At 54.8% G+C, this 16,250-nt stretch overlaps 1 protein-coding gene across 3 annotated transcripts in view; it reads left to right on the top strand.

Moving 5' to 3' along the window:
- The window catches only part of LOC146863541 (coagulation factor XI-like), a 381,607-nt gene that overhangs the window by 245,260 nt on the left and 120,097 nt on the right, over positions 1 to 16,250 (top strand). For all 3 annotated transcript variants that reach the window (XM_085643002.1, XM_085643001.1, XM_085643003.1), the window contains one exon: positions 14,904 to 14,970. In XM_085643002.1, the coding sequence (XP_085499128.1) occupies positions 14,913 to 14,970 (58 nt within the window). In that variant the 5' untranslated portion in view covers positions 14,904 to 14,912. The remainder of the gene's footprint in view (positions 1 to 14,903; positions 14,971 to 16,250) is intronic.

Here is a 16,250-nt window from a genome sequence, read left to right as displayed (position 1 = left end):
CACACTTTACAAGCTGCTTCTGTGGGTGGCACAATTAATGCTGGAAGCCCACCAGCAGCATTGATTTATAGGCCCTGGGCACACACAGTGCACTGTACTAGGGTCTGACAAGTAAATCAAATAGCCAATCATGGAGTCACTAATCTATTACAGCAATTTACAGTAGGGAGCACTTGCACTTTGGCACTGAATAGCAGAGGCAAAGTGCCCAAAGCATCTAGACCAGCAAAAACATAGCAAAACATAGAAGGCAACAGTGACAAAATGAGAGGGAGACCCATGCCAATGGTGCCAGGTCTAACGCTCCTCCACTTTTTCTGACCCTGTTTTTGCTTAGGACTCTGTGCAATTTACCAATACTAACCAGTGCTAAAGTGCATGTATTTTCTCCTCCAAACATGGTAATATTGGTTCATCCCCAATTGGCATATTTAATTTATTTATAAGTCCCTAGTAAAGTGCGCTTTATGTGCCCAGGGCCTGTAAATGAAATGCTAGCTGGCCTGCAGTACTGATTATGCCACTTACTTAAATAACCCCACTATCCATGTCTCAGGCCTACAATTGCAGAGCCTGTGTGTGCAGTTTACACTGCATGTCGACCTTGCATAATAAACCCTTCCTCAGTCCCAAACCTTTCCTTTTTATACCTGTAAATCATCGCTACAGTAGGCCGAGGACAACCCAGAGGGCAGCGTGCACTGTATTCAAAAGGCAAGACATGTGCTTTTAAGTTTTACATGTCCGGGTAGTGAAAAACTCTCAAAATCATTTTCACTACTGAAAGGCCTATATTTTCCATAAGATAACATTGGGATTGCCTAAGTACTTTACAAATGGGAAGTTATACCTGATTCAAGTTTGGTTCTCTTGAAACACAATTTAAAATCCAAACTTATGGTGAAGTTGGATTCAAAATTGAAATTCTGAAAATGCCACTTTAAGAAAGTTGACATTTTCTTATTTTAGCCACATGGTGCCTACTGTCTGTCTCTGATCACGTGTCAGGGGTGGATCATAGTTGGGCTTTGTGCATTACTCCTGGACAGCCACACACAATTGGAGCTTAGATGTGACTTGATGGGCCATCCTGGCAGGATGGGAGGGAGGAGCTCAACACAGCCTCACTTACACCAGAATAGGCTGTGTCCTGTCTCCACACAAAGAGCTGCATACCCCCTGTTGCGAGTCTGGAGCTAGGGCAGGAAGGGCAGAACCTCGGTGCTCTTTAAAGGCCAGTCTTTGAAGTCTCCCTCACTTCAAAGTCCCCTCTCGGTATAAGTACTGGACCTCTGACACCACCACTTCAGTACACTTTTGGACCTGTGAAGACTCTGCCAGGAAGAAGGACTGCTGTGCTGCTGAAGGGACTGCCACTCTGCTGGACTTGTGATTGCTGAACTCCTGCCTTGTTGTGTTGCCCTGTGGTTTGAGATGGGAGGGTGAGGGACAGTGTGAGATGGGAGAGAGAGGGATGGTGTGAGATGGGAGGGAGAGGGATGGTGTGAGATGGGAGGGAAAGGGACGATGACAGGTGGGAGGGAGAGGTACGGTGATAGATGGGAAGGAGAGGGATGGTGTGAGATGGGAGGGAGAGGGATGGTTTGAGATGGGAGGGAGAAGGATGGCGATAGATGGGAGCGAGCGGGATGGTGAGAGATGGGCGGTAGAGGGACGGTGTGAGATGGGAGAGAGAGGGACGATGTGAGATGGAAGGGAGAGGGACGGTGTGAGATGGGAGGTAGAGAGACGGTGAGAGATGGGAGAGAGAGGGACAATGAGAGGTGGGAGGTAGAGAGATGGTGTGAGATAGGAGGGAGGGGGCGGTGTGAGATGGGAAGGAGAGGGATGGTGTAAGATGGGAGGGAGAGGGACGGTAAGAGACGGGGAGAAAGACGTGAGAGATGGGAGGCAGAGGGATGGTGTGTGATGGGAGGGAGAAGGAAGGTGAGAGATGGGAGGGAGAGGGAGAGGGACGGTATGAGATGGGAGCACATGTGTTGGACCCGGCCTCGTAGAATGGCCCTCCGTGCCCCCGCACCACCGAAACCTGGTGCCTGCAGCCCAAGCACGCGGCCCAACCGACCTTTCCCACCAGGACACCTGCACCCACCCCGGACATCCCCGTCCATGGCCTCTCTCCTTTCGGCCACCCCGGGCCCGCGTGCCCACTCCCTGCAACAAGATGGCCGCCCGGCTCCAGCGCGACCCGGGCCTCGAGGCGCCACTCCGGCTGGAGGACATCCCGCTTCCAGGGGATGAGAGAGGGAGGAGCAGTTTCTATCGCACCTCTGAACTCCCCAGGGGCGATGGGTTTCGATCGGCCCTCCGGCCTCCCTGCGGGCTGGCTCCGTGCCTGCTGGGTGTCTGGGACTCCTCCCGACCCGGCCCTGAAAGGATCAAACAGACAATAGCAGGAAACCCCGACAAGCGGCCCCCAGGTGACAAGACCCCTGCCTGCGCAGACTCCGGACATCAAAGCGGGGTCGACCTATAACAAGGGGTGCTCTGAGGCTGTCCAGAGATTCGACGCTGGAACAACGAGAGCCTGCTGACGTGGTCGCGGCTCCTAGAACTTGAACCCACCTGAGCCCTGCTGAGTGACTCGCGGCTCCCTGAAGATCGTAAGACCTCCGAACTTGTACCTGAGCCCTGCTGAGTGACTCGCGGCTCCTTGAAGATCGTAATGACCTCCGAACCTGTACCTGCGCCCGCTGAGTGACTCGCGGCTTCCCCAGACTCTCACGGTCCCGCCGGACCCCGACTCCGACCACGTATCCCCCAGCTCGAGGATTGTGAGCTGTGCGCCGGATACGTCCCTGCTTTGAACCGTTACCAGAGACAGTCCCGCTACCCCCTACCTTTCCGAGACTCTTGAGCCCGTGCTCACCTTGTACATATTTGCAGTGATACCTATTTGATAAAACTTGTTTCTGAGAAAACCCAGTGTGGTCTCTCTGTGTCGTAGGGTGCCAGAAGTACGATCCTAGTTGCGAGATTCCTCCCCCCTGGGGAATCTCTCGCCAGTGCCCGGCTACGATACTACACGGGTGGGACTCAGGGAAGTCAGGACCCCCTTTCCGGGCTCCTCTGAGGTCGCCGTCTAACATTGGTGGCGAGCGACGGGATTCGGGCCCATCACCTAGAGATCGTACAGTGAACAACGGACGCACGACCAACAAAGATGGCAGAAGGAAGCGCCATGAGCTCCGCAGAAACCAACGCCAACAGAGTGTTCCAGGTGGAGCATCTGGAAGAATACACACACAAAGAGCTAAAACAATTTTGCAAAGAACTTAAAATCGCTACCACTGGCCTCAACACTAAGGAAGACTTGCAGAAAGCACTGAAAACTTGGGTGGAGACCGGGGCATCCCGCCCGGAAGGCACGGGGGAGCGCCCCGACGAAGCCGAACCCCCTCCAAGTGAAAGCAGCAACAATCAGGTGCGAGGCATTGTACCAGACGGGGGCCTATCCCCGGGAGAACTCGCGGACAGAGAGAGAAGCCGCAGTCATGAACTCGAGTTAGCCAAACCCAAAATCGAGGGCGAATTGAAGTTAGCGGAGAAAAAGCTAGCGGTAGAGCAAATGCGCGTACAAGGCGAACTGGAAGAAAAGAAGCTCCAACGGGAGCACGAAGGAAGAAAGCTCCAACTAGAGCACGAACGCAGCTTAAAAGAACTCGAGCTCAAGGCCCGAAATGAGGACGAGAGGCCCTCGGGGAACCGAGAGACGGCCCCCCCAGCGGAACAGAAGGTCCACATCCCCAAGGATGTGGTCAAAGAATATTATAAAAACGATGACATTCAGCAATGGTTTCGGGCCTACGAGGTCGCCATGACCTCCCATCGGATTCCACAGAAGGACTGGGGGGCGGGGTTGTGGGGGCGGTTTCTGAGCGAAGGAAGGGACACCCTGCTCGACCTACCTCTCTCCCTGCAGACCTCCTACAGCCACATGAAAGAGGCTCTCCTCACAAGATACGGCCTCACCCCAGAAATGTACCGCCAACGGTTCCGGGACTGCAGGAAGATCCCGGGCACCACCTGGGTGGAGTATGTAAACTTTTTTAGTCGGGCCTTCGACGGGTGGGTCAAGGGCAGCAAGGTCACCACCCTGGCCGAACTCACTGATCTCATGTTATGGGAACATCTGGCTGCGAACTGCTTCGTAGAGCTACGTCAACATCTGCTGGATAGCAAGCTCACAGATCCCCGGAAGCTGGTTGTGGAGGCCGACCGCTGGACCAACACCCGGGTCTCCCGGGGCATGGTAGGAGAGTACCCCCGAACCAGTCAGGGACCACCCCGCCAGAGAGGGGGAGGGAACCAGGGAGGGCCGAGAGAGTCCCAGCCTAGCCCCCCGAAGACACCACCTCCACCTTTCCCGGCGCCCCCCCCACCAGTAACAGGGCCCCCTGGGAGACGAGGACACCGGGTGACCGTCACATGTTTTCGTTGCCAGAAACCCGGGCACTACGCCAATGACCCAGAGTGCCCCATGACCACCCAAGTCACCCCTGCGAGACAGATAGCCAACGTAGCCCTGGGGGAGGAGGTTGAGGAAGCCGAGGAATGGGAACCCGCCGCTATGGCCCTAGTATCTCTGGGAGATAGGGAAATGATCCCTGGTAGCCTCCTACCGTCCAACACACAGAAATATGGGCAGCTCGTCAAGATCAATGGCCACCAGGTAGAGGCCCTGCGGGACACCGGGGCCAGTATCACCGGTGTCCTCAGGCACCTAGTTCCCGAGGAGCAGATCCTCCCCAATGTCTTTTGCCCCGTAATATCTGCAGACAATAGGGAAAGTATGTGTCAGGTAGCCCTGGTGCCATTTGAGTGGGGAGGGGTGATAGGTAAACTCAAGGTGGCCGTAAGAACCTCCCAGCCGGTCGACTGCCTCTTGGGGAACGACCTGGAGAGTTCTCCCTGGAAGCACGTAGAGCGCAAGGCCCACCTAGGAATGATGGGACTCCCCGAGTGGGTGTGCGCCACCACCCGATCTATGATAGCCCGACTCACTCCCCGGAGAGAAGTCGAGGGCACCCCGGTCGAAGAAGCCCGTACCGTCCCCGCCGAGGGTCCTCCCATTCCCCCATCGGAAGGGTCCGTCGCCAGCGACGAACCCGCACCATCCGACCCCGCCCCGGTCCCCGAGTTGGGGGATCTACCCGAGTTGGCCCATTGGCGCCACGAGGGCGGGCCCACCCGGGAAGAATTTTGCCGGGAACAAGCCACCTGTCCTTCCCTGGTCGGGCTGCGGCGCCAGGCCGAGGGCCAAGCCGCAGGTGACCAGACCGGAACGCACCGAATCTATTGGGAGAATAACATCCTGTATAGTGAGCAGAAATCAGTGGAGCTGGGATCCGGACGGGTATTGGTGGTACCCCTCCGCTTCCGGGAGTTCCTCCTGGGCTTAGCCCACGACGTCCCCCTCGCCGGTCACCTGGGTCAGGACAAGACCTACAGCCGTCTCGTGACCCATTTTTATTGGCCTAAGATGAAAGCAGCGGTAGAGGCACACTGCAAGTCCTGCCCCACGTGCCAAGCCAGTGGGAAGAGTGGGGGGAAGCGCAAGGCTCCCCTCCAACCCTTCCCGGTCGTCAGTACCCCCTTCGAACGAGTCGGAATCGACATCGTGGGGCCACTGGACCCCCCCACCTCCCAAGGTCACCGTTTCATCTTGGTCCTAGTAGACCACGCCACCCGCTATCCAGAGGCTATTCCCCTGCGCACCATTACGGCCCCCGTGGTGGGCCGGGCCCTGATGGGGATCTTTTCCAGGGTGGGTTTCCCCCGCGAGGTCGTGAGCGATCGCGGAACTAATTTTATATCAAGGTATATGACGTCCCTGTGGCAACAATGTGGGGTGTCCTATAAGTTCACCACCCCGTACCATCCCCAAGGGAACGGCCTAGTGGAGAGGTTTAATAGGACTTTGAAAGGGATGATCGCTGGCCTAGAAGAGCCCCTCCGGCGTAAGTGGGACGTCCTGCTCCCCTGCCTCCTGTTCGCTTACCGGGAGGTCCCCCAGAAGTCCTTAGGGTTCAGCCCGTTTGAATTACTTTATGGGCACCCCGTCCGAGGTCCCCTCAGTTTGGTTAAGGAAGGGTGGGAGGCAGCACCCCAGACCACCCCCCGAGATGTGTTCCAATATGTCCTGGCCCTCCGGAACCAGACCAGGAGGTTCCGAGAACTGGCCGAAGCCAACCTGGAGGCGAGTCAAGAAGAAATGAAGCGCTGGTACGACCAGAATGCTACTCTGGTCGAGTTCCAGCCGGGCCAGCAGGTGTGGGTCATGGCCCCCGTGAAGCCTGGCGCTCTCCAGGACCGATGGACTGGGCCCTACAAAGTGGTTGAGAGGAAGAGCCAAGTCACCTACTTGGTGGACGTCCAGTCGCCTCGGGATCCCCTCCGGGTCCTGCACGTGAACCGCCTCAAGCCTCACTTCGTGCGGACAGAACTGAGCCTCCTGCTGGCCACCGATGACGGGGCCGAAGATGAGTCGGATCCCCTCCCGGACCTCCTGTGTGTCAAGGAGCAGGATGGCTCCGTGGAGGGAGTGAACCTCTCCCCAGCCCTCACTGCCCAGCAACAAGCGGACTGCCGCCAGCTCCTCAGACAATTTTCCGACCTCTTCTCCCTGACCCCCCGGGTCACCAACTGGTGTGTTCACGATGTGGACACCGGGGACAGCCCGCCGGTGAGACACCGAGCCTACCGGGTTCCTGACCGGGTCCGGTCCTGCATTCAAGCTGAAGTCTCGAAGATGTTGACCCTGGGGGTGATCGAGCCCTCTGACAGTCCCTGGGCCAGCCCCGTGGTCCTGGTTCCGAAGGCGGCAGCTCCCGGTGTCGCCCGCGAGCTCCGGTTCTGCGTGGATTACCGGGGGCTCAATGACGTTACCCGAGCCGATGCCCACCCCATTCCACGAGCCGACGAGCTCATTGACCGACTAGGGGCCGCCCGGTTCCTCAGCACTTTCGACCTCACCTGCGGCTACTGGCAGATTGCGCTCACCGAAGGGGCCAAGGAGAGGTCTGCTTTCTCCACCCCCGATGGGCACTACCGCTTCCGCGTGATGCCCTTCGGGATGAAAAATGCCCCGGCCACTTTCCAGAGACTGGTAAATAGGGTCCTGGCCGGGCTAGAACAGTTCAGCGCGGCCTATCTGGACGACATCGCTGTCTTCAGTTCAGAGTGGAGTGAGCACCTCCAGCACCTCCGGAGAGTGCTAACCGCCCTGCGCCAGGCAGGCCTCACCGTAAAAGCCAGCAAGTGCCAGATCGGGCAAGGATCCGTAGTCTACCTGGGGCACCAAGTCGGGAGTGGCCAGGTCGCTCCTCTACAGCCAAAGATCGACGCCATCCTGGCCTGGGCCCCACCCATCACCCAAACGGAAGTCCGAGCCTTTCTGGGACTCACGGGCTACTACCGCCGATTCATTCGGGGGTATGGCAGCCTGGTCGGCCCTCTCACTGAACTCACGTCTAAAAAACAGCCAAAGAAGGTGCAATGGACGGCTGCCTGCCAGGAAGCTTTCGATGCTCTAAAAAAGGCCATGTGCACGGCCCCCGTCCTCCAGGCTCCCGACTACACCAAGGAGTTCATAGTCCAGACCGATGCCTCCGAGCATGGCATTGGGGCCGTCCTGTCCCAAGTGAATGATCAAGGCCTAGACCAGCCCGTCGCCTTCCTCAGTCGGCGGCTGCTACCCCGAGAACAGAAGTGGAGCACCATAGAGCGCGAAGCCTTTGCCGTGGTCTGGGCACTCAAAAAACTACGACCCTACCTGTTCGGCACTCATTTCAGGGTCCAAACTGACCATCGGCCCTTGCGATGGCTCATGCAGATGCGAGGAGAAAACCCCAAGCTACTGCGGTGGTCAATCTCCCTCCAGGGAATGGACTTCACCGTAGAACACCGCCCTGGTACGGACCACGCCAACGCTGACGGCCTCTCCCGGTTCTTCCGCCTCAGCGAAGAGAACCCCCCAAGGTGATGGGCAGTTCTCTCCGGCTTTCAGCTGGGGGGGACGCATGTTGGACCCGGCCTCGTAGAATGGCCCTCCGTGCCCCCGCACCACCGAAACCTGGTGCCTGCAGCCCAAGCACGCGGCCCAACCGACCTTTCCCACCAGGACACCTGCACCCACCCCGGACATCCCCGTCCATGGCCTCTCTCCTTTCGGCCACCCCGGGCCCGCGTGCCCACTCCCTGCAACAAGATGGCCGCCCGGCTCCAGCGCGACCCGGGCCTCGAGGCGCCACTCCGGCTGGAGGACATCCCGCTTCCAGGGGATGAGAGAGGGAGGAGCAGTTTCTATCGCACCTCTGAACTCCCCTGGGGCGATGGGTTTCGATCGGCCCTCCGGCCTCCCTGCGGGCTGGCTCCGTGCCTGCTGGGTGTCTGGGACTCCTCCCGACCCGGCCCTGAAAGGATCAAACAGACAATAGCAGGAAACCCCGACAAGCGGCCCCCAGGTGACAAGACCCCTGCCTGCGCAGACTCCGGACATCAAAGCGGGGTCGACCTATAACAAGGGGTGCTCTGAGGCTGTCCAGAGATTCGACACTGGAACAACGAGAGCCTGCTGACGTGGTCGCGGCTCCTAGAACTTGAACCCACCTGAGCCCTGCTGAGTGACTCGCGGCTCCCTGAAGATCGTAAGACCTCCGAACTTGTACCTGAGCCCTGCTGAGTGACTCGCGGCTCCTTGAAGATCGTAATGACCTCCGAACCTGTACCTGCGCCCGCTGAGTGACTCGCGGCTTCCCCAGACTCTCACGGTCCCGCCGGACCCCGACTCCGACCACGTATCCCCCAGCTCGAGGATTGTGAGCTGTGCGCCGGATACGTCCCTGCTTTGAACCGTTACCAGAGACAGTCCCGCTACCCCCTACCTTTCCGAGACTCTTGAGCCCGTGCTCACCTTGTACATATTTGCAGTGATACCTATTTGATAAAACTTGTTTCTGAGAAAACCCAGTGTGGTCTCTCTGTGTCGTAGGGTGCCAGAAGTACGATCCTAGTTGCGAGATTCCTCCCCCCTGGGGAATCTCTCGCCAGTGCCCGGCTACGATACTACACGGGTGGGACTCAGGGAAGTCAGGACCCCCTTTCCGGGCTCCTCTGAGGTCGCCGTCTAACAACATGTTATTAACAAAGGTCAGAGGCGACAGCAGGCCAGTAACCATCAGGAGTAAAACAGGGGCAGTGGCACTTTTGCCAGAGGCCCGCTGCTTCACAATTATGAATATTTTACAATATAAGGTGGGCATGGGGGCTCATTTCCTTGCTAGCATTAGGGCGCCATTCCTTTGTCGCAAAAAAGGGGGCAGCATGCTGTAGCTCATTCCTTTTTTTTCAGAAAGAGACCAAGCATGTTTGGAGACTGAAGTGATGGTCAGACATGGTAGGGAAGGAGTAAAAGAAGAGTTTATAGCCAGCTTCGCAGGGCTGCAGACATTAGTACAGCATGCGGAGCGCATTGGGGCCTGCAACACCCCATTTATGGGCAGTAGTGTTGTTGGTCAATTTCATTCTTGTTTTATGCTGTTAAATGTTTTGTAAATCCCACATTTAGTGTGGATTACGAACTACAGAAAAGCCCTCCAGAAATAATCTCATGATTCCCGCCCCTTGGAACATCCGTGCCCCCCGATCCCCTCACGCTTGACATACACATTTGGAGGGGGGCCCCAACTTCAAAACAAGTTGCTTAGGAAGGCTCAGAGCAAAATGGTTTGAAGACCTTTGCTTTAAAGGGTTCTCCGTGCTGTATGAGAGCCTGTTTCCCCAATGTAAAATTGCAGCCAACCCCATTATATCACTACTCAATTGGCCCTTCTCTAGGTGAGTAGCTTCAATCAAGGCCAAAGTATTTACATTGCAACGTTTTCAAAAATGTAACTCTCCAGTTTGTGCAAAAAGTTCAATTTTTTTAATATTTATAACTTCAAAAGCGTAGGGGGGACTTTTGCATGATTTATGGACAGTCGATAATTTTAATGCCTATGACTAGTAGCCCCATATAGAGATAAAAGGTTGTTTGCGTGGGTCACCGCTTTGCTTGAGAGATGTGACATTTGCTCTTTAACTTAGAGTAGCAGAAGATGGTTTCCCTCAAAAGGCTATGTATCAACAATTCCCATCTTCTCATTCTCAACAAACCATTTATAATTTTTAATCATTTTACAACTCCTAGCCCGAAAGATTATTGTATTTTTTTGTATTAACTTTCAAGTAATGACTGGTTCCATATTTTTTCAAACAGCCCAGCCGTGTTTGCAAACCTTTGGGGTAAGGCCCATGCGCACACTATCATGGGCATATAAAAACGGTGAGATACTTCGATGACCTAACTTCGGGGGATCGCAGCCCAATTTAAGTACTGCAGTGGGAAGGTTCTGAATATACACAGAAAATAATAACAGAGCAAGCCAGCAGCCTTGCTTTAATCCACGTTCAGTGAGAATGTTCGGGGGTCGCCCACGGTCTTCTCTGGGTAGAACATGGCACCAGGCAAAGGAATAAAGCGCAATAAACATTTTAAGGGGAGGCGCTGGAATGTTAAATCTCAAAGTTTATGTCATAAGTCTGTCCACGCAATCAAATGCTGTTGAAAAATCAATATATCCTACCTAGACAGTTACTGTACCATGACATAGCGTTCTTTAAAGAGGTGAGTCTTCAACTCTTTTCTTAATTGGAGCAAGGCCGGGATGGTCCAGATCGATACATGGCTGTTATAGGCGGTATGGTCCAGATCGATACATGGCTGTTATAGACGGTATGGTACAGAGCGATACATGGCTGTTATGGCCCGGATGGTCCAGATCGATACATGGCTGTTATGGCCGGGATGGTCCTGATCGATACATGGCTGTTATGGCCGGGATGGTGCAGATCGATGCATGGCTGTTATAGCCGGGATGGTCCAGATCGATGCATGGCTGTTATGGCCGGGATGGTCCAGATTGATACATGGCTGTTATGGCCGGAATGGTCTAGATCGATGCATGGCTGTTATGGCCAGGATGGTTCAGATCGATGCATAGCTGTTATGGCCGGGATGGTCCAGATCGATACATGGCTGCTATGGACGGGATGGTCCAGATCGATGCATGGCTGTTATGGCCGGGATGGTCCAGATTGATGCATGGCTGTTATGGACGGGATGGTCCATCTCGATGCATGGCTGTAATAGCCGGGATGGTCCAGATCGATGAATGGCTGTTATGGCCGGGATAGTTCAGATTGATGCATGGCTGTTATGGCCGGGATGGTCAAGATTGGCTCATGGCTGTTATGGCCTAGATGGGCCAGATCGATGCATGGCTGTTATGGCCGGGATGGTCCAGATTGATGCATGGCTGTTATGGACGGGATGGTCCATCTCGATGCATGGCTGTAATAGCCGGGATGGTCCAGATCGATGAATGGCTGTTATGGCCGGGATGGTTCAGATTGATGCATGGCTGTTATGGCCAGGATGGTCAAGATTGGTTCATGGCTGTTATGGCCTAGATGGGCCAGATCGATGCATGGCTGTTATGGCCGGGATGGTTCAGATCTATGCATGGCTGTTATGGCCGGGATGGTCCAGATCGATGAATGGCTGTTATGGCCGGGATGGTTCAGATCGATGCATGGCTGTTATGGCCGGGATGGTCAAGATTGGTTCATGGCTGTTATGGCCTGGATGGGCCAGATCGATGCATGGCTGTTATGGCCGGGATGGTTCAGATCTATGCATGGCTGTTATGGATGGGATGGTCCAGATCGATGCATGGCTGTTATGGCCGGGATGGTCCAGATCGATACATGGCTGTTATGGCCGGGATGGTCCAGATTGATGCATGGCTGTTATGGACGGGATGGTCCAGATCGATGCATGGCTGTTATGGACGGGATGGTCCAGATCGATGCATGGCTGTTATGACCGGGATGGTCCAGATCGATACATGGCTGTTATGGCTGGGATGGTCCAGATTGATGCATGGCTGTTATTCCATTCTTTGGTTGCATTCCTCCGTGTGCTCTTGCACAATGACATTTAGTTGAACACTGTGGCCCTTATTTACTAAGCACTTGTGTTGCCATTGCTTCACGAAAGTCTACACAAGGGCTTAAGCATGATTTACTAAGCCACGCAAAGCCAAGAATAATGCATGGCAGCGCAAATCTCTGCCTTGTATGACTCTACGTTGGGAAGGCGTTCCATGGGTGGGGTGTGGGCGTTCCATGGGTCGGGTCTGGGTATTCCATAGGTAGGGTGTGGGCATTCCATGGGTGGGGTGTGGGTGTTCCATGGGTGGGGTGTGGGCTTTCCATGGGTGGGGTGTGGGTGTTTCATGGGTGGGGTGTTCCATGAGTGGGGTGTGGGCATTCCAGGGTGGGGTGTGGGGGTTCCATGGGTGCAGTGTGGGGATTCCATGGGTGGGGTGTGGGCGTTCCATGGGTTGGGTGTTCCATGGGTGGGGTGTGGGCATTCCATTAGTGTGGTGTGGGTGTTCCATGGGTGGGGTGTGGGTGTTCCATGGGTGCGTTGTGGGTGTTCCATGGGTGTGGTGTGGGTGCTCCAGGGGTGGGGTGTGTGCGCTCCATGGGTAGGATGTTCCTTGAATGGGGTGTGGGCATTCCATGGGTGGGGTGTGGGTGTTCCATGGGTGGGTTGTGGGTGTTCCATGGGTGGGGTGTGCGTGTTCCATGGGTGGGATGTGGGTGCTCCATGGGTGCGGTGTGGGTGTTCCATGGGTGGGGTGTGGGTGTTCCATGTGTGGGGTGTGAATGTGTTCCATGGGTGCGGTGTGGGTGTTCCATGGGTGGGGTGTTGGTGTTCCATGGGTGGGGTGTGGGTGTTCCATGGGTGCGGTGTGGGTGTTCCATGGGTGCGGTGTCGGTGTTCCATGGGTAGGGTGTGGGTGTTCCATGGGTGGGGTGTTCCATGGGTGGGGTGTTCCATGGGTGGGGTGTTCCATAGGTGGGGTGTGGGCTTTCCATGGGTGGGGTGTGGGTGTTCCATGGGTGAGGTGTTGGTGTTCCATGGGTGGGGTGTTGGTGTTCCATGGGTGGGGTGTGAATGTGTTCCATAGGTGCAGTGTGGGTATTCCATGGGTGTGGTGTGGGTGTTCCATGGGTAGGGTGTGGGTGTTCCATGGGTGGGGTGTGGATGTTCCATGGGTGAGATGTGGGCGCTCCATGGGTAGGATGTTCCTTGAATGGGGTGTGGGCATTCCATGGGTGGGGTGTGGGTGTTCCATGGGTGGGTTGTGGGTGTTCCATGGGTGGGGTGTGCGTGTTCCATGGGTGGGGTGTGGGTGCTCCATGGGTGCGGTGTGGGTGTTCCATGGGTGGGGTGTGGGTGTTCCATGTGTGGGGTGTGAATGTGCTCCATGGGTGCGGTGTGGGTGTTCCATGGGTGGGGTGTTGGTGTTCCATGGGTGGGGTGTGGGTGTTCCATGGGTGGGGTGTGGATGTTCCATGGGTGAGATGTGGGTGTTCCATGGGTGCGGTGTGGGGGTTCCATGGGTGGGGTGTTCCATGGGTGGGGTGTTCCATAGGTGGGGTGTGGGCTTTCCATGGGTGGGGTGTGGGTGTTCCATGGGTGAGGTGTTGGTGTTCCATGGGTGGGGTGTTGGTGTTCCATGGGTGGGGTGTGAATGTGTTCCATAGGTGCAGTGTGGGTATTCCATGGGTGTGGTGTGGGTGTTCCATGGGTAGGGTGTGGGTGTTCCATGGGTGGGGTGTGGATGTTCCATGGGTGAGATGTGGGTGTTCCATGGGTGCGGTGTGGGGGTTCCATGGGTGGGGTGTTCCATGGGTGGGGTGTGGGGATTCCATGGGTGGGGTGTTCCATAGGTGGGGTGTGGGCTTTCCATGGGTGGGGTGTGGGTGTTCCATGGGTGAGGTGTTGGTGTTCCATGGGTGGGGTGTGCGTGTTCCATAGGTGGGATGTGCGTGTTCCATGGGTGAGATGTGGGTGTTCCATGGGTGCGGTGTGGGGGTTCCATGGGTGGGGTGTTCCATGGGTGGGGTGTGGACTTTCCATGGGTGGGATGTGCGTGTTCCATGGGTGGGATGTGCGTGTTCCATGGGTGAGGTGTTGGTGTTCCATGGGTGGGGTGTGAATGTGTTTCATGGGTGCAGTGTGGGTGTTCCATGGGTGTTGTGTGGGCGTTCCCATGCATCCACCCATGGATTTTGCCACATTCCCAGATTTACTATGGATAGTAATGCTGGGAATACATTAAGTGCGACACCTCCCCAGGGCAGGTTCAAAGATGAGACATATCTATATTCCCAGATGAGGCGCAACAAGGAGAAATATATTTATTTTTCCTTGTCGCTTCCTCTTTCTAGGGGTGCGGCCTTCTGCAGCCATTGTAGGAAGCGTGGAATGCCTCCTACGCTTGTTTTTGGGTGGAGGATGTGTCTTCGTGCATATAAACAATCCTGCTGTAACACTGGCACCCTTGCACCAACCTTGCAGCGCGGTGTAAGGGTGTCTGCATTGGCGCTAGGCAGAACTCAGTGCGCCTGCGGAGGGAGAGAGTAGGAATGCGCTGTATCTTAGTAAATAGGGCACATTCACGCCCTCTCCGCAGCGCAGCACATTGTCTTGCTGCGCTGCGTTGCGCTGCATTGCGTTAAGTGTTAGTAAATCTGGGCCTGAGTGCCCTGAGGCTGAGCCTCAGCGGTGAACTGAGCAGGCCCTGGTTAAAGCTCATAGCCAGAATGTAAAACATTACTACTTGTCATCCGTTTCCTCAGTTCCTCATACAGATGGTGTGATCTTGTGCTGAGCCTTATCTGGCTTGAATGTGAAGCGGTGCATTGCGTTCTCCTGTTTGCATGCCTCACTGACCTCCGACCCCCTTTCTGTCTTTCGTTCCCAGGCCGGCAGCATGAAGTCTTTCCTTCTTCTTCAAGCTGTCCTTGTTTGGACCAGCATGAGCGCAGAAGGTAAGAGGGTGCTCTCACCCTATAGCATCTCCCATGCATGGCTCTCACACACACTCACACACTGGTTTCAAGGCGCATTACAGCTTTCCTATATTCTCTACACCTGGCACAAATAGAGGAACCCTTTAAACATCTTCTAAAAACAAGAATCCTTCCAGAATAAGAGCTTTTCATGGACAAATAGACAAACATTCTGTGATTTTTCTCAGTAAAGTCACATGTACGTGTCATGGACGTGCAGACGACACAAGACCACACGATTTGCAACTCTTGAAGATTTGGAATAAATGCAGACATTGGTATTTAGTTATTGATAATATTGGATTTCCCTTAGTCCCAAGGCACTCTGAATGTGCCATAATACCGAATGGGGTAAGTGAATAAATATTGAAATAACACATTAAAAGTTCTAGAGCTGTAAGTTGAACCCATCTAAGGTCACACTGTCCTTTTAGAAGCGATGCCACTTAAAAGGATCCTGTTCCCGATGTTTTGGTTCAAATATAGATTCTTTCCTGCCTTCTTCGGGGTATATTTCTGTATTTCTTTAAAGAGGCGGAACCTGCTATCTCTCTGCCTGCCACCTCGCTGATTCATAAGTAAGGTTTATTCGCAGTTTTTGACACCTTCAGTGCTTACGTAAGAATGGAGGCACTGGGTTTGTTTCCCAAGTTTGAGTACACACATATGTCACAATACTGGCTCCATCTCTGATTTTGAGTGCACAGAGTTGTGCTCAATCATTGCTCTCCACGTCTGTCCAGTTCTACACTTCATGGGATGCATCATCAGTGTCTCTACACCTGGATCTTAGCTACCGGGGCCTTTCCATCTCAGCTCTGGTTTCTGATTCACAATCCTCTCCTTTATGATTTACTGCTGTCCTTTTTATTACTCTGTGACTTTAAGTCTGCCTTTGATAATGTATGGCACGTCACCGCCTTTTGACTGGGATCACACTTTAGAAATACCACATGCACACATAGATACCTTTCTCACCAGCCATCCTTTATAAACACATGTGGCTGTAAGTACAGGCTCCTGGGCTGCATCTGTTGTATTCTTGTGGCCTACACACACATACATGTCTGCATTCTCCTGCATCTGGCCAGTCATTGCATGCTGGCATGTGCATGCACATGGCTGTATCTCGTCTTCCCTCGTGACCTCCACACACATGAACGCTGGTGTGAGCATGCACATGGCTGTATCTCATGTTCACTTGTGACCTCCACACACATGCATGCTGGCATGAACATGCACCTGGCTGTATCTGGTCT

The sequence above is a fragment of the Triturus cristatus genome, chromosome 2_2, assembly GCF_964204655.1.
Source record: "Triturus cristatus chromosome 2_2, aTriCri1.1, whole genome shotgun sequence".
Lineage (NCBI taxonomy): Eukaryota > Metazoa > Chordata > Amphibia > Caudata > Salamandridae > Triturus > Triturus cristatus.
The sequence above is the reverse complement of the archived record's forward strand: the minus strand, read 5'-3'. Positions and strand labels throughout refer to the sequence as shown.